At 40.9% G+C, this 18,800-nt stretch overlaps 1 protein-coding gene across 8 annotated transcripts in view; it reads left to right on the top strand.

Annotated features, from left to right (window-relative positions):
* Ralgapa1 (Ral GTPase activating protein catalytic subunit alpha 1) overlaps nt 1-18,800 on the top strand; it is a 271,828-nt gene that overhangs the window by 16,901 nt on the left and 236,127 nt on the right. For all 8 annotated transcript variants that reach the window (XM_045155394.1, XM_045155393.1, XM_045155389.1 and 5 more), the window contains exon 2: nt 18,405-18,515. In XM_045155394.1, coding sequence (XP_045011329.1) covers nt 18,405-18,515 — 111 coding nt within the window. The remainder of the gene's footprint in view (nt 1-18,404; nt 18,516-18,800) is intronic.

Here is an 18,800-nt window from a genome sequence, read left to right as displayed (position 1 = left end):
TAATTTTGAGTTAAGTCATATTTTATATAATGACATCAGGCCTTTTGTAGTCTTCAATTCACTTATACTTTTTTGTTTTCAAGGTAGGGTTTCACTCTAGCACAGGCTGACCTGGAACTCACTCTGCAGTTCCAGGCTGACCTTGAACTCACAGCGATCCTCCTATCTCTGCCTCCCAAGTGCTGGGAATGAAGGTGTGTGCCACCACACCTGGCCCTCACTTATACTTTTTAATTTATATTCTTCAATTTGAATCTTACTGATTTGAAAGTTTTAATTTGATCTCATTGAGCTACTTTATGTTTTTTGTTTTTTTTTTTTTTTGTTTTTGGCTTTTTTCCCCCTAGACTGCTTTGGCATGGTTCCTATGCCGCCATCTTAACTGGAAGTCCCTTTTTCTAGTTTTTTTGAATAGGGTCTTATATAGCCCAGGCTGGCTATGCACTGCTTATTATCGTGTCTCAGCCTCCCCAATGCTTGAGACTGTGGCTAGGAAACAGGCCTTTGTGGCCAAGGAGTGGTGTCCGTGTCATCATTTTCTACTTCATGTCTTTATGAAGATGGGATATATTGTGTAGATTATTGGTATAGACAGTGTTACTGATTTTTTTCTTTTTAAAAATTAATTCAAGCCAGGCATGGTGGCACATGCCTTTTAATCCAGCACTTGGGAGACAGAGGTAGGAGGATTGCCGTCTGTTTGTGGCCACCCTGAGACTACACAGTGAATTCCAGGTCAGCCTGGGCCAGAGTGAGACCCTACCTCAAAAAACAAAGCAAAACAAAAAGGGAAAAAAAAATTCAAATTTTTTTTAAATTTTTTTTTGTTCGTTCATTATTTATTTATTTATTTATTTATTTATTTGAGAGTGACAGACATAGAGAGAAAGACAGATAGAGGGAGAGAGAGAGAATGGGCACACCAGGGCTTCCAGCCACTGCAAACAAACTCCAGACGCGTGCGCCCCCTTGTGCATCTGGCTAACGTGGGACCTGGGGAACCGAGCCCCGAACCAGGGTCCTTAGGCTTCACAGGCAAGCGCTTAACCGCTAAGCCATCTCTCCAGCCCAGATTCAAATATTTTTAAAATTTAGTTTTATTTATTTGTTAGAGATGTGAGGTGGGGGAGAGAGAGAATGGACATGCCAGGGCCTCTAGCCACTGCAAATAAACTCCAGAAGCATGCACCACCATGTGTATCTGGCTTACATGGGACCTGGAGAATCAAACCTGGGTCCTTAGGCTTTGCAGGCAAGTGCCTTAAACTCTTAAGCCATCTTTCCAGCCCCCTCTTTTTTTGAGGTAGGGTCTCACTTTAACCCAGGCTGACCTGGAATTCACTGTGTAGTCTTAAGGGTGGCCTTGATCTCACAGCAGTCCTCCTACCTAGTGCTGTGACTGACTAAAAGTGTATGCTACAAATCTTTATTTATTTGAGAGTGAGGGAGAGTGCTAAACAAAGAAAGAGGCAGACAGAGAGTGAGTATGGGTATGCCAGGGCCTTCTGCCACTTAATACAAACTCCAGACGCATGTGCCACTTTGTGGATCTGGCTTTATGTGGGTACTGGGGAGTCAAACGCAGGTCATCAGGCTTTGCAAGCAAGCACCTTTAACTGCTAAGCCATCTCTCCAATCCATTGTTACTGATTTTGTTAGTTACTTTTGCAATCCTGTGAGGAAATACCTGATAGAGACAAGTTAAGAGGTAGAATTGTTTATTTTAGCTCATGGTTTCAGAAAGTTCAGTCCATAGTTGATTGGGCTCATGCACTGGGCAGCATGTCATGTTAGTGGTAGTCTGTGACAGAGGAAAATTTATATCACTGTGGACAGGAAGCAGCCAGGGAATAAAATACTACCAAGGATCCATGTCAGTGACCTACTTTGTCCAGCTCTGCCCCATAAGTTTCTAGAACATCCCAAAATAGCACTGTCAGCTGGATTCCAAGCATTTGAACCAACCTGTGGGAGACATTTCAGATTCAAACCATAACACTGACAAGTCCACTTAATAAAACAATCTGTTTCAAATGGAGTAAGTCATTTTTGTGTTGTATTTTATTAATGATTTTATTGCATCTGAAGGATTTTATATGGCTTAGCTTAGTGACAAAGAACAACTGACTCATCACCATGTAAAGTAAGGAGCCCTTATCAGGTTTAAGAGATGAGCTGATTACAGGTGTAAGTCATTGAATCTGGGTCTCAAAACTTCCTAGTATCTAAGATAAAAAGAGAAAGATTGTGTTGCAAATTTTTCAGCTTGTTAGAACAGAAAGACATCTTTTGTTTTTGTTTAAAACTTTTTTTATTGTTTTTCCTCATTCTTTCTTCTCTCTCTTTCCCTCTCCCTCTCCCCCCCCTCTCTGTTTTTCCCTCCTCCCTTCCTCTCACTCATTGAGTGGCCAATCTCACTATCCTAGACTAGCCTTGAATTTGAGATCCTCTGCCCTTATCCACCTAAGTGCTGGCACTGAAGATACGCACCATCATGCTTGGCCTTAAACCATTTTTAAAATATTTTTAATTCATTCACAATTTATGTATGTCATGTGTATGTTCTTATATTATCTCATGCCTCTTACTGAAATATCCATCCTATATAAGCAGATCTTGGAGAAAAGAGCTTAACAGTGATTAGTATGTTTGATAAGTGACTTAGGTGCTTATTTGCTCTTTTTCATATGCTGTCACTCTCTAACAGTTTGCAAAGACATAAATGAAACTTCTATCTTTTTAATTTTAAATATATGTTTTATTTATTTATCTATTTATTATTTTTGAAGTTTCTTTTTTTGTTTTTTCGAGGCAAGGTCTCACTGTAGCTCAGGCTGACCTGGAATTCACTACGTAGTCTCTGGGTGGCCTCGAACTCATGGTGATCCTCCTACCTCTGCTTCCCGAGTGCTGGGATTAAAGACATGCGCCACCATGCTCAGCTTGAAGCTTCTGTCTTTGATGGTAGAAAAGAATAAATTTATGTTGGGACACTCAGAGTTTCAAATGCCTGGGACAGCTTTTACCTTTCCTCCCAGCTTAAGTCCATTTTTATTTAAGTAGTATTTCATTTGCTGGGCATGGTGGCATATGCCTTTAATCCCAGCACTTGGGAGGCAGAGGTAGATTGCTGTGAGTTCAAGGCTACCCTGAGACTACATAGTGAATTCCAGGTCAGCCTGGGCTAGAGTGAGACCCTGCCTCTAAAATAAATAAATAGATAAAGTATTTATTTATTTATATGCAGAGATATACAGATGGGGTGAGGGGAGTATATGAGCACACCAGGGCCTTTAGCTATTACAGATGAACTCCAGGTGCGTGTGCCACCTTGTGCATCTATCTGACTTATGTGGGTACTGAGGAATCAAATCTGGGTTCTTAGGCTTTGCAAACAAGCACCTTAACTGCTGAGCCATCTCTGCAGCCCTAATATTATTTTTATTTTACATTATAACAGGTTATTCTCTTTTATCCCCTTGCTCCAGCTCCCATTACCTTGGAGACCCTCCTTAGTGAGGTTATGGTATGCACTGTAAGATCATGAAGGCTTCAGTCCTTGTGGGGTAGCAGGGACCACGCCTCAGGATATTTCTTCACTCTGTGGCTCTTACAGTTTTTCCACCTCTCTTCCTGTTTTATCTTTTGTAGCAGTTTGCTAGCTGGTTTGTCTGTGAGGTGCTGTCACAATCTTTCCAGAGCCCATTATTGAATAAGTTACAATAGCTGTTCTATAGCCTTTCATGGATCCCCTATGGGATAAAGTTCAACATCTTCAGCTTGCCTTTGGCAGTTTTGGTGGTTTAAATCAGATATACTTCATAAACTCATGTGTTCTGAATACTTGGTCCCCAGCTAATGGCTGTTTGGGAGGTGGAAGAGGTCTGTTGTTGGAGGTGGGCTTTGCGGTGTTATAGCCAGCTTTCCATTGCCAGAGTTTGGCTCACTCTCCTGGTGCTATTTTTCATATGCTGTCCTGATGCCATGCTTTCTCCTGCCCTTATGAAGCTTCCCCTTAAGACTGTAAGCCCAAATAAAGGCTTTTCTCCCATGAGCTGCCTTTTGTTTTTTCTTTTTCTTTTCTTCTTTTTCTTTTTTTTTTTCCGAGGTAGGGTCTCACTCTAGCCCAGGCTGACCTGGAATTCACTTGTAGTCTTAGGGTGGCCTCGAACTCATGGTGATCCTCCTACCTCTGCCTCTTGCAATAAACAGAACTAAGACAAACAGAAAAGAAATATGTGCAATGTATTTAAAAGAGGTAGCTTTCTTAATTTACTTTTTGTTATAAAATTCATGTAACTTGGAAAATACTTCTAAGTCTCTTGTTACAATATATGGAAACACATGCTCATACATTGCTGAAGGGATATATGGAAAGCAGGTTGACTGCAAAGTATCAAAACTCAGTATGTATGACTCATTGAGTAAAGTACTTGCTGTTATACATGAGGACTTGAGTTAGGATCCAGTGCATGCCTGCAGTCCTCGCATTGGGGAGGCAGAGACAGGGAATCTCCGGGGTTTACTGGCTAGTCAGTCCAGCTTGAGCTCTAGGTTCAATAGAGTTGTCTCAAATAATAAGGTATGCACTGTGGAGATGGCTCAGCAGCTGTTAAAGGCACTTGCTTGCAAAGCCTACTGGTCTGGGTTCAGTTCTCTAGTAAATTGCCCTTTCCTATGTAAAAACAGACCCATAAAGTAGGACATGCATCTGGTGTTTATTGGCAGCAGCAAGAGGCCCTGGCGCTACCATATTCACTCGCTCATACACACTTTTTCTGTTCCTCTCTACCTTCCTTCTCATTCTTCCTCCTAAATAAATAAATAAATGAATAAATGGTGTAAGGTAGAGAATTGATTGAGGAGTGTTCCCCATGTTGGACTCCGGCCTCCACATGTTCACACACATACAAACACATATACACACATAGCTAGTGGTGGAAGAGAGATTTCCTTACTAGGCTGAAAGCAGTGTTTCTAAATTGTCAGAGGTGTCTCCCCCCCTCACCCCGGCTGTTATAGCATTCAAGTCAAGTAGTTTTAGCTTTTATTTCCTGATTGCATAGAATCTCAAGGTCAGCCTGAGTTGAGAGCTTACAGCCATCTTGAGTCTTTCCTGAGTTTGTTGACAGCATGTGTATGACCTTCTGTAGTGCCAGGAATTTGTCAGAGCTTTTCACTCTGCTATTAATACCTCATTCTCCGTCCACCTCCCTTTTTTGGTTAACAATTCCAACTTCCACCTCCTCCTCTCCCTTCCTTCCTCCTCCTATAAAGTTACAGGGTTCCTAATGAAATCCACCCTTTTTTAAAATTAAAATCCCTGGCTTTATGAGCCTTTGATTAATTTCCAGATTTTGAACATGTTTCCCTCTTTTTTTTTCTTTTTTTGGCATATGTGTTTGCACTTGTGGTGTGTGTGTGTGTGTATTTAGATGAATCCTGTGCACACACATTTGGAGGCCAGAGATACCATTAGATGTCCTTTGGCTTTGTTTCCTTGAAGAATTTCATTGAACCTGGAGCTGCTGTTTCTGGTCCTACTGGCCAACTAGCAAGCCCCAGCAATTCTTATGTCTCTGCCTCCCTCAGGATTGGGTGTACAGGATTGGGTGGACATGCAAGGCTTTTTACATGGGTGGTGAGAATTGAATTTATATCCTCATGCTTATTTGACAAGCACTCTTATCCTCTGAGTCTCTTCCACCCCACCCCACCTTTTTTCTGAAAGACAAGGTCTAGCTCTGTTTCTTAGGCTGGCCTGGAACTTTATAGCCCAGACTGGACTCATACTTGTGATTCCCTTGTCTCAGCCAGCATTGCTAGGTTCTGGGATTATAGTCATGTGCCATCATGCCTGTCCTGTCTAGTTACTTTTATGGAGAAGGTCAGAGGTTCCTTTAACTCACTGTTATCTACAATTAAAAAATTTTTTGTGCCGTGTGTGGTGGCGCACATCTTTAATCCCAGCACTCGGGAGGCAGAGGTAGGAGGATTGCTGTGAGTTTGAGGCCATTCTGAGACTCCATAGTGAATTCCAGGTCAGCCTGGGCTAGAGTGAGACCCTACCTCAAAAACAATTTTTGTGTGTGTGTGTACACACTTCTGTGCCATAGCATACTTGTGGAGTTCAGAGAACAATCTCACATGCTAGTCCTTGCCTCAAGGCAAAGTTGTTCACCACTGGGTGCCAAGCTAGCTAGACCATAAATGTCTGGGAGATTTTCCTGTCTTCAACTCTCATTTTGCCCTAGGTGTGCTGAGACTACAGATGCCTGCTGTAGTGTCTGGCTTTTTATGTGGGTTCTGAGGATCAAGTACACAGAGTTTTGTGGCAAGCACTTTATCTACTATACTATTTAACTAACTCTTGATTTTTAATTAATTTAGGTTGATTGGTCTATTTAGAAACCTTATATTGTTGCCCAATCCCCACATTTAATTATGTAACCCTGTGATGACATACAGCTAAATATCTGGTTCCTAGAACTCTAGCTTTTAAAGAATTTTTTTTTTTTTTAATGAAAGAGAGTTGGCATGCCAAGTCCTCCAGCCACTGCAATCATACTCCAGATGTGTGTGCCCCCTTGTGCGTATGTGCAACCTTGCGTATCTGGCTTATGTGGGTTTGTAGAGTTGAAAATGAATGCGTCCTTAGGCTTTGCAGGAAAGCTCCTTAACTGCTAAGCCATTTCTCAAGCCCTGAAAAAAATTTTTCTTTAAAGTTTTTATTTTATTTACTTATTTGAGAGCAAGAGAGAGAATGGGGGTGCCAGGGCCTCTTGCCACTGCAAACAAACTCCAGATGCATGTGCCACCATGTGCATCAGGCTTATGTGGGTCCTGAGGACTCAAACTTGGGTTCTTTGGCTTTGGCAGAAGCACCTTAACCACCAAGCCATCTCTCCAGCCCAAGATATTTAAATGTATATACACGTATATGCAAATAAATTATATATATACACACACACACACACACACGTGTGTGTGTGTGTGTGTGTATACATATATATGTGTGTGTTTATATATTATTTATTTGCAAGCAGAGAGAGTAGAAGAAAGACAGAGAATGGGTGTGCCAGGGCCTCCAGCCACTGCCAACAAACTCCAGATGCATGCACTATTTTGTGCATCTGGCTTTACGTGGGTACTGGGAAATTGAACTCAGGTCATTAGGCTTTGCAGACAAGCACCTTAACTGCTAAGCAATCTCTCCAGCCCCTAGAACTCTTTTGTTTTGATGGACTAAAATGTTATTGTCAGTGGCTGTGCATCAGGAGCTACATCACCAAACTAACACCAGCAACCTGAGCTCACTTTCAGAGATTTCCATTTAGGTGAGTCTGGATTATTGACTTTGTCACAGAAAATAATTTTAGGACAAGCCAGTTTAAAGTTTGGATTTTATTAAAAAGAGATTCTTAGCATAAATTGAAATACAGAGGTTAAGAGAAAAAGACACTATAAAAAATAAGACACCTGACAGTATGGGTGTGGCCTTCTCAAGGGAAAGTAAAACTTGAGTGTCTGTCTCTTCATATAAGCCATTTTGATGGCTGTCAAGTTACAACTTTACAGGGTTGCTAAGAAACCTTTTCTCTTCTTTTTACTAAGTGAAGTTGTAGGGTGGCTCTAGGGGTGTCTCGTGGCACTGCAATCTGATAAGATCAAACCATAGACCACAAGGGTTGCACAAGGGAGCTTTTTACTATATACATGGTGCTTCTGGTGTGATTCCTAGAAAACTGCAGGCTTATAATTGGGAAGGAGAAAGGCTATCGACATCTAAGCTTTAAGCATGATTCATTGATAATTTATAATTGTTATTTGAAAATATCTCTATATAAAATAAATACTGTTTCTATATAGGCAATATTCACAGCAGATGTTTTAATTGTGCTGGGGAAAGGGAGGATCTTTTCCTTCCTAGACCCCCATAATGCCCCCTGCCTTTCTATTCTGCCTCATTATAAGAGAACTTAAGGAGCCAGAGAGAAGCCTTGGTGGTTTAGGTGCTTGCCTGCAAAGCGAAATGACCCGGGTTCAGTTCTCCAGTACCCACATAAAGCTAGATGCACAAAGTGGTGTATTCATCTGGAGTTTGTCTGCAGTGGCTAGAGGCCCTGACACACCCATTTTCTCTCCCTCTGCTGGGGTTGGTAGCACACACTTTTAATCCCAGCACTGAATAGGCAGAGGTAGGAGGATTGCTGTGAGTTTGAGGCCAGCCTGAGAATACATAGTGAGTTCTAGGTCAGGCTGGGTTAGAGCAAGATCCTACCTTGAAAAACCAAACCAAAACAAAACAAACAAAAAAGAACACTTAAAGGTACCTTATGCATAATGTATCTTGATCATAATTCTCTCCCATTACTTTTATGCTTCCTACCCTGTGCCTCTCCCACTAAACCCCTTTTTCTTTCTAGCTAATTCTATTTAGATATCTTTTTTTTTAAAGCTCTGTATCATGACTGTTTTTCTCTGGTTGTTTTTGAACAATTTGATTATTAGTGCTTTGGTAAAGTTTTCTTCATGTTTCTTGTTTGAGAGTTGTTGACCTTTGTGCATTTGTGGGTGTGTGATTTTCCTCACCTTGAAAACTCTTGGTTATTCATTATCCTAATTTTTTTTTTTTTTTGTTCTTATACCTGACAGTGACTTTTCATTAGTCCTATTATTTCAGTTCATTTATGTGTTTATCAATCTGGGAGACTTTTTTTTTTTTTTTTTAAAGATGAACCAGAATAAAGTTTATTCAGAAGCAAAAACAAAGAGGCATATAGAAATAGCTTCTGAGGAGGGGATCTACAAACAGGAATTCCAGTTGGATTTTCTTTTAGGTAGCTTTTCTTGCTTCTGTTTATTAGTTACTTTCTCATTTCTGGGAGCAAATACCTGACAAGAAACAACTGAAGGAGGAAGGATTTTTTTCAGCATGTACTTTTGAGGGTGTAGTTCCCATAGCTGGGAAGACATGACAGTGGGAACACGAGGCAGCTGGTTACATTCAGGCCATAGCCAAGAAGCAGAGAGAGAGTAATGCTGGTACTTAGCTCTCCTTTCTTCTTTATGCACAGTCCAGTAGCCCAGCTCATAGACTCATGTCATTCACAGTTGTGGTGGATTCTCACACTTTAGTTAACCAAATCTAAAATGTCTCTCAGATATTCCCAGAGATTTATTTCCATGGTGATTCTAAATTTTGTCAAATTGACAACCAAAGATTAACTGTCACACCATGTTTTCAAGTTCATTTACTTTTTTTTTTTCCCCCAAGGTAGGTCTCACTCTAGTTCAGGCTGACCTGGAATTCACTATGTCGACTCAGGGTGGCCACGAACTTAGTGATTTTCCTACCTCTTCTTCCCAAGTGCTGGGATTAAAGGCATGAGCCACCATGCCTGGTTGCAGATCTCTGTTTAGGTGAGAATTGAATGACCACAGTATCTGAACTGGTTTTCAGACTAGCTATGAGAATAGTATTCTTGTGTCCATTTCCTCTGTAATGACTTTTGGGCCCAGGCAGATGAGGTGGAGGTGACCCATCTCATGGTAAACAGTCAGTTCTCTCTTCTTGATGTATTGTTGACGTATTGTTGTTTTCTCCTCCATGCTGCACACACGTGCACAGGTTCCCAGCCACTTCACACCAGCCACAAGGGCACCAGGGGTTGGAACTGGGCTTTTTTTTTTTTTTAAATAAATGATTTTATTTATTTATTTATTTATTTGAGAGAGAGAGAGAGAGAGAGAGAGAGAGAGAGAGAGAGAGAGAGAGAGAGAAAGAGAGAAAATGGGCAGCCTAGGGCCTATAGCCACTGCATCCAAACTCCAGACCCATATGCCATTTTGTGCATCTGGCTTTACATATGGGTACTGAGGAATTGAACCTTGCCCATCAGGCTGTATAAGCAAGTGCCTTTAACCATTGTGCCATTTCTGCAGCCCCTACTGCAGGTTTATTTATTTTTTTTTAGGTTTTTTTTGTTTTTTGTTTTTTTGAGGTAGGGTCTTATTCTAGCCCAGGCTGACCTGGAATTCACTATATAGTCTCAGGATGGCCTCAAACTCATGGCAGTCCTCCTATCTTTGCCTCCTGAGTGCTGGGATTAAAGGTGTGCGCCACCATGCCCGTGCCCCCTGTAGTTTTTAACTCAGAAATTTGACTTATTTTCCTTTTTTTTGTATGTTACATCCTCTCAATCTTTGCACATGTGGAATGGGAGTAAGCTCTAGTCCTAGCCTGTGTTGGTTGGGTGCTGGGATGGTTACTTCTCCTTTTAAAGTACTCTCCTCTTTTTCTGGGGGTTAATGTAATTAATTTTGTTTTTAGAAATATTTATTTATTGATTGTATATGTATGGGGGGTTGCATGCCATGGTATGTGTGGACATCAGAGGACAACTTTAGTTCTCTCCTTCCACCTTGCTTCCCTCCCCCCTCAAGGTAGGGTTTCACTCTAGCCCAGGCTGACCTGGAATTCACTATGTAGTCTTAGGGAGACCTTGAACCCACAGTGATCCCCTTCCTACCTCTGCCTCCCAAGTGCTGGAATTAAAGACTTGCACCACCATGCTCAGCCTGCCACCTTGTTTTGAGACAAGGTTTCTCATTGCTGTTTATTGCTCAAAGTTTTTGAGCTTCTGGAAAATTCTGTCTCCACTTCTCTTCTTGCAGTAGGCACACAGAAAGCCATAGCTTCTAGCTTTTAGGTAAGCTCTGGGGATCAGAACTCAAGTACTTTGAGTTGTACAACAAGTGCACTATCTGCTGAGGCATTTCTCCAGCCCCAAGTGATAAATTATTATTATTTAAAAAAATTTATTTATTTATTTGAGAGAGACAGAGACAGAGAGAGAGAGAAACAGAGAGAGAGAGAGAGAGAGAGAGAGAATGAGAATGGGCATGCCAGGGCCTCCGGCCACTGCAAACAAACTCCAGACGTGTGCACCCCTTGTGCATCTGGCTAACATGGGTCCGGGGAAATAGAGGCTCGAACTGGAGTCCTTGGGCTTCACAGGCAAGCGCTTAACCACTAAGCCATCTCTCCAGCCCGATAAATTATTTTTTTAAAATATTTTATTTATTTATTTGAGAGAGAGTATAAGAGTCAAGGGGGGGGGAGATAACAGGTGCACCAGGGCCTCTAGCCACTGCAAACCATCTCTAGACACATGCACCACCTTGTGCATCTGGCTTTATGTGAGACCTGGAGAATTGAACCTGGGTCCTTAGGCTTCACAGGCATGTGCCTTAACTACTAAGCCATCTCTCCAGCCCTAAAAATATTTTATTTATTTACAAGCAGAGAGAGAGAGAGAGAGAGAGAGAGAGAGAGACAGACAGACAGATGGACAGACAGACATGGATAGACAGAATGGATACACCAGGCGCTCTAGTCTCTGAAAAAAAAAAAAAACTCCACTTGTATGTATCACTTGTACGTGGGTAGTTGGGAATCAAACTCAGGTTGTTAGGTTTTGCAGGTGACCATCTTAACCACTAAGCCATCTCTCCAGCCCTTTTTTTTTTAGCCTTATTTTTATTTATTTGAGAGAAAGAGGCAGAGAGAGAAAGAGAGAGAGAGATAGACAGACAATGGGTGTGCCAGGGCCTTCAGCGTCTGCAAACAAACTCCAGACACATGTGCCATCTTGAGCATCTGGCTTACATAGGTCCTAGGGAATCGAACCTGGGCCCTTTGGCTTTGTAGGCAAGTGCCTTAACTGCTAAGCTATCTCTCCAGCCCTTGTATTTCTTTTTTAAGGCTGACTTTCAGCTCAGCACTTTGCAAAACACTTCCCCCACATTAAACTCTTGAAGGGTTAAAGAAGTTAAAGCATGGTCAGTTTCCTAAAGGCTGTGCAGTGTCTGCAGGAGCATGATGATAACCAGCACATGGTATGGTCAGTACTCACTCATAAGTGAGATCCTTGTACATCTTATCCGTCTTGTCCTTATTTCCTCTTCTATGATGGGGATTTTATAGGCTGACTACCATTTTACTAGTTTGTGGGTTTTTTTTTTTTTTTTTTTGAGGTAAGGTTTCACTCTAGCTCAAGCTGACTTGGAATTCACTATGTCGTCTCAGGGTGGCCTCGAACTCATGGAGATCCTCCTATTTCTGCCTCCCGAGTGCTGGGATTAAAGGTGTGTGCCACCATGGCCAGCTAGTTTTTATTTTTTAAATAGTTTTCATTTATTTGCAAGGAGAGAGAGAGGCGGGGGGTGGGAGGGAGGGAGGGAAGGAGGGAAAAAGAAAACATGCAAGAGAGAGTGAGACCAAGCATGTCAGGGCCTGCTGCACATCTACTCCAGATGCATGTACCACTTTGTGCATCTGGCTTTGTGTGGGTACCGAACAATCAAATCTGGGTCCTTTGGCTTTGCCAAGTACCTTAACAGCTTCCTTCCAGCTACTTCCAGCCCCTTGCTAAAGTTTTTATTTGCTAATAAGGTTTTAATATATAGGGTAAAAGGCAAATTAGCCTGATTTTGATTCAATGTGCATGATTTATTTACTTGGCAGGGTCTAGCTATATAGCCTAAGGCTGGCCTCAAATTTATATTCCCCTTACCTTAAACTCCACTGAGATTTCAGGCATGTGTCAGGACACCTGCTTCCAGTACTTTTAAAGTAAGCATTAGCAACAGTGTAACTTCCAGGTTTTGTTACTATACCATATGGGAAGGACAGTGTCCTCACAATAGCTTGGGTGAAGTCATGTTTGTTTTTGTTTTATGTTTTTGTTTCTTTGAGTTTTTCCTACTTACTTTTTAAATTTATTTGAGTCACAGAGAGACAGAGAGAAAGTAAGTATGGGTGAACCAGGGCTTCTTGTCAATGTAAATTAACTCCAGATATACATGCCACTTTCTGCATCTGGTTTTACATGAGTACCAGGGAATCAAACCCATGCCATTAGGCTTTGCAACCAAGTATGTTTAGCTACTGAGCTATCTCTCCAGTCTCTTGTTTTTCTTCTTTGTCCTGGAACATTGTTTTTAAGCATTAATTTCAGAAAATTTAGGCTTACTTACAAAAATTTATTTCATTCTCATTATAGTCAAAGTGAAATTGATCATTTTTCTGATTTATCTCAGTTCTGTGTATTTTTATTTTGATATTCTATAAAAGATATTTAGTACTGTATGACTCTTGTGTTGTTATAGCTAGATGACAGGTAATCACTAGTGTTCTTTCCTTGTAATGCATTACATTGGAGGCTGAAGAGTACAGATGTTAAGAACAAGGATTCTAGATTCATGGTGCCTGGTATTTGAATCCTCATTTTGTTTCTTATTAGCTAAGTTGCTTAGCCTCTGTTGCCTAAGTATTTTCATCTATCAAATATGGACAATGTATATATTTCATATTGTTGCCATGAAGACTATGGAATTAATTTCCACAAAGCACATATATGAGTGTTCATTGTCTTGAAACCATTCAGTTTGTGTTAGCCATGTATTTTTTGGTTCTGTGAAAAGGTTCAGTTAGAATGTACAGTGTTAGGAGTGGTTCTGGATGTCCTAATTTCAATAAAGATGAAGCTGTGCTGTTTTATGTCACTAAACTATGCAATGTTTTCCAAAGTAAAGTTTCCGAGCTATGAATAAATATAATTTAAATTATTATTAATAAAACACATTTGAATAGAGATTGTTTGCTTCCACTATGCTAGGTTTGGGTAATACTTAGGCAGACACAGCTGCTATTCTAAAAAGTTACATTAGTCCTGAGAAAAAGAAAGAAACAACACATTTGCAGCATCATTATTCCTATGGGAGAGAAATATAGGGAATCCAATGTGGGGAAAGCAGAGCAAAGAATAATCCTGGAAGATTCTATAGATGAGGTGTCCTTAAAGACTTACTATGATCTCTACAGGGTAAGATTCTAGACAAAGGAGAGTGCTGTCTATATGTTGTAACTATTGTAACCATTGCAATCACTCCAAAAGTGTGTGCCACCTAGTGGGCATGTGCCACCTTGTACTTGCTTCACCTTTGTGCGTCTGGTTTATGTGGAATATGGAGAGTCAAACATGGGTCCTTAGGCTTTGCAGGCAAGTGCCTTAACTGCTAAGCAATCTTTCCAGCCCTGATGTCACCTTTTAATTTGAAGTTATTTGTAACTTTGTTCTTTTCTTTATTTCTTTTTCTTTTTTACTTCTGTGGCATGGTTTTGCTCTAGCCCAGGATGACCTGGAACTCACTCTGTAACTCAGAGTATCCTTGAACTTATGGTGACCATCATAAGTCAGCCTCTTTCATGTTGGGACTAAAGGTGTGTACCACCACACCCAACTCCTTTTTATTTTTAAGAGACAGGGTCTTGAACTTATGGCCTTTTACCTCAGTCTCAAGTATATGGGCACTGCAGGCTTTAGCTATCATACCTAGCCATTCTCAACTCACTTTGAGGTTCAGAAATCCTTAGTTTTTACAGTTACTTTGAAAAAATTATTTTTTATTATGAAAAATAATATGGTTTTTATAAAAAAAATTGGAAAGTAGGAAGTATATAGAACATAATTAGCTGGATTTCCCCTCCCCATTTTTCAATGTTCCCATTTTCCCCTGAAAATGAACTAAACAATAAGCACAGTTGTTTACCCTACTGCCAATCATTTAGTATCTTCTATAATTAAGGATATGTATGTGTAGAGATTTGAGTAGAGGTATGCTTAAATATATACACCTGTATAGACACCTTGCTCTAGAATAATAAATCCAGTCTGCCTTATTTATTTATTTGAGAGAGAGAGGAAGAAGCAAAGAGAATGGGCATGCCAGGGCCTCCAGCCACTGCAAATGAACTCCAGATACATGGGCCATCTTGTGCCTCTCCCTTTACCTGGGTACTGGAAATCCAACCTGGGTCCTTCAGCTTCCGTGTCAAGCACCTTATCTGCTAAGTTATCTCTCCAGTCCAGATACTTTATTTGCAAGCAGAGGGAGGGAGAAGGGAGACAGAGAAAGTGGGCATCCCAGGGACTCTAGTCACTGCAAATGAACTCCAGACACATGCACCACTTTGTACATCTGGCTGTATGTGGTTACTGGGGAATCAAACTCAGCTCGTTGGGCTTTATAGGCAAGCCCTTAGACATCAATCCACCTCTCCAGCTCCTGGTCTGTCTTGTTTGTACTCAAGACATTTATTACATCTCTCAAGCTTTTTTCCCTTTAAAAATTTATTTTTCAATTTTATTTGAGAGAGAGAGGGAGAGAGTATTGGTATGCCAGGGCCCGAGTCACTGCATTCGAACTCCAGATGCTTGCTCCACTTAGTGGGCATGTGTGACCTTGTGCTTGCTTCACCTTTGTGTGTCTGGCTTATGTGGGATTTGGAGAGTCAAACATGGGTTCCTAGGCTTCACAGCTCTCCCAAGCTTTTATTTTTTATTTTTACTAAAATATTCTAAGTGCTGGTTGTGATAACACACACCTTTAATCCAAGCACTCAGAAGGCAGAGGTAGGGCTAGAGTGTGACCGTACCTTGAAAAAACAAACAAAATTTTTTCTAAGCTCTAGTAAAAATAAGTAGCTTTTCTTTATCCTTTCTTTGTTTATAGACTTCTCATTCCATCTAACCCTATCATGCTCAATGTTCTCCCTGTCCTTAAAGCTCATTGAAATATTACATCCTCTGTCAGGCTTTCCAGTTTTTTTTAACTTTTCACTTTTTCCTTAAAACAGGTCTTGCTATGTAGCCCAGGCTGGCTTGAGATTCTCCTTGAGATACTCCTGCTTTGAGCTCCTGAGCTTTGGGATTGTAAATGTCACCATGTCCCACCTTCTCCCAGTTTTCTTTTTTATTTTGAGGCAAGCCCAACAGACTATCGTTTTAAAATTTTTTTCTCATTGTTAACTTCCATAATTATAGACAGTAATCCATGATAATTATCTCCTCCATCACTTTCTCCTTCGCAACTTGACTCTACTGTATCCACTCCTCCTCTTGATTAGTCTCTCTTATTTTAATATCATCTTTTCCTCTTATTATGATGGTCTTGTGTAGGTATTGCCAGGCACTGTGAGGTCATGGATGTCCAGCTGAATGGGGCCATAGAATAATTGCAGTTAGAGGCTCTTCCAGAAGGAGGATTGTCTAAAAGACCCCAAAAAATGTATTGATGGAGTGCAGGAAGACAGTTCTAGAAGAAAATGTTAGGGAGAAAAAAATGAAAGTAAGGAGTTAATGCTAAGTGGGTACACAGCAAACTGGTTGCCTTTAGGATTTCCATTCTTGTAGACTTCTATGCCTTGGGTACATTTGAGGAAACCCAAGTAGATGGTGTGAGATTGTCTCAGGATCATCTGAGTGTGAGCTGACTTATCCTTGATTTCTAGCAAAGTGGAGCCTGCAAGGATAGGCTCAAAGACATTCCTGCTTTTTACTTTCAGGGGCCTAGTCATCCTAAACTACCTAACAAAGCTACCTTACTTCCTCTCACCAGGCTGGCCACCAACTGTTGGAGAACCTCCTACCCAGTCCCTTGATGAAGAGATAATGATTTTTGAATCAGTCTCTGTCTCTTCCCCTCCCTCTATTACTTTTCCCCCTTTCTCTCTGCATGGTGTCTGCCTAAGCTACCCTTATTCTCTTGCCTCAGTCATTATTATTATTATTTTTAATTTTTTCTGTTAGGGATCCACTCTAGCCACAGCTGACCTGGAACTCACTTTGTAGTCCTAGGCTGGCCTTGGACTGAGAGTGATCCTCCTACCTCTGCCTTCTGAGTGCCGGGATGGATTAATTAATTAATTAGGGTCTTTTTTTGGGGGGGGTAGGTTCTTCTGCTTCAGCCCACTCTGACCTGGAATTCACTATGTAGTCTCAGACTGGCCTCAACTCACAGCAGTCCTCCTACTTTGGTCTCCCCACCACACCTGGGGAAACAGAAAGAAAGAGGGGGAGAGGGGGAGAGAGAATATATGAATGGGCACTCAAGGGCCTCTGGCCACTGCATTTGAACTCCAGGTGCGTGTACCACTTCGTGTATCCAGCTTTATGTGGGTACTGGGGAATTGAATTTGAGTCATTAGGCTTTGCAGGCATGTGCCTTAACAGCTCAGTCATCTCTTCAGTCCCCACTGGGATTATTTTATTTACTTGCAAGGAGAGAAGTGTGGGAGAAGGAGAAGAATGACAGAAAGAGAATAGTACTTCTGAAAACAAGCTCCACATTAGACACATACTTTACTTTGTGCCTCTGGCTTTATGTGGGTACTGGGGAATTGAACCCAGGCCTTCAGGCTTTGAAAGAAAGTATCCTTTTTTTTTTTTTTTTTGGTTTTTCGAGGTAGGGTCTCACTGTGGGTCCAGGCTGATCTGGAATTAACTCTGTACTCTCAGGGTGGTCTTAAACTCAGGGCGATCCTCCTACCTCTGCTTCCTGAGTGCTGGGATTAAAGGCATGCGCCACCACGCCTGGCATGAAAGAAAGTATCTTTAACCACTGAGCAATCTCTTCAGCCCCTACCTCAGTCTTCTGAGAGGCTGAGATTATAGGTATGTGCAATTGCACCTAACTTTGACATTGTTTTCTTTGTTTAAAATCTTTATTTATTTATGAAAGAGAATGAATGTTCACAACAATGTCACTTGCTACTGCAAACAAACTCCAGATGCATGTGCCACTTTGTGTATCTGGCTTTATGTGGGTACTGGGGAATTGAACCCAGGCTAGCAGACTTTGCAAGCAAGTGCCTTTAACCACGGAACCATCTCTCTAGTCCTTGACATTGTTTTCTTTTAGGAAATAAAGATTCCCAGGTATAGTGGAGAACACCTTTAATCTCATCACTTGGGAGGCAGAGGTAGGAGGATCACCCTGAGTTCAAGGCCACCCGGACACTACATAGTAAATTCCAGGTCAGCCTGGGCTAGAGTGAAACCCTAGCCCCCCAAACCAAAACAAACAAATGCACAAAGATTATTTTTACCTTGAACAGTTTTTTTTTAAATTTAATTAATTAATTAATTAATTTTGGGAGGGGAGAGAGAGAATGAATTAGAGAATGAGAATGAATGGGTGTGCTAGGGCCTCCAGTCACTGCAAAAGAACTCCAGATGCATGCACCCCCTTGTGCATCTGGCTTACATGGGTCCTGGGGAGTTGAACCTGGGCCCTTTGGCTTTGCGGCAAGTACCTTAACTGCTAAACCATCTCTCTAGCCCTTGAACAGTTTTTTTTTTTTTCCTTGAACAGTTTTTTAAAATTAAAGCTGAAACATGTAAAGGCTGAAATTGTGAGGACAAGATACAGTTATATAAATACACATCTCATTATTTTATGTGTAGTTCTTTGATGTTGAAGAAAATTTGTCATTATCAATGCGTGTTGCACATAATTTAACATTCATGAAATACTAATAATTATTTTTTATTTTTCAGAGAATGCAGAATCTATTGATCTTAAGCAGTTTTTTGACCAACATTTTTCACATATATACTATGTGTTCTTTGAAAATTTTGTGACAATTGAAGCTAGTCTTAAACAGAAAGGTAAGATGTTACTATGTATTCTGGCTTATGTTAATGTTTTCAATAATTATCATAAGTGTTAACTTTAATAGGATCTTGGACACCAGAATTTTAGTATGGTTTTATTTGATACCCCCCTTACACTATCATCATAGGTGTACCAACATGAATTTGAAAGAAAATAACAGGAAGTCTATCCTTAGTACTTTGTGAAGACTTAGAAGGCATGCTTTTTTCTGATTAGGGTCATCTGTTTCCTTCTCTCTCTCACCTTCTTTATTCTGCTCCAGATGCATTTGAGTAGGC

Source organism: Jaculus jaculus, chromosome 7 (assembly GCF_020740685.1).
Source record: "Jaculus jaculus isolate mJacJac1 chromosome 7, mJacJac1.mat.Y.cur, whole genome shotgun sequence".
Taxonomy (NCBI): Eukaryota; Metazoa; Chordata; class Mammalia; order Rodentia; family Dipodidae; genus Jaculus; species Jaculus jaculus.
This window is presented reverse-complemented; position numbering and strand designations above follow the sequence as displayed.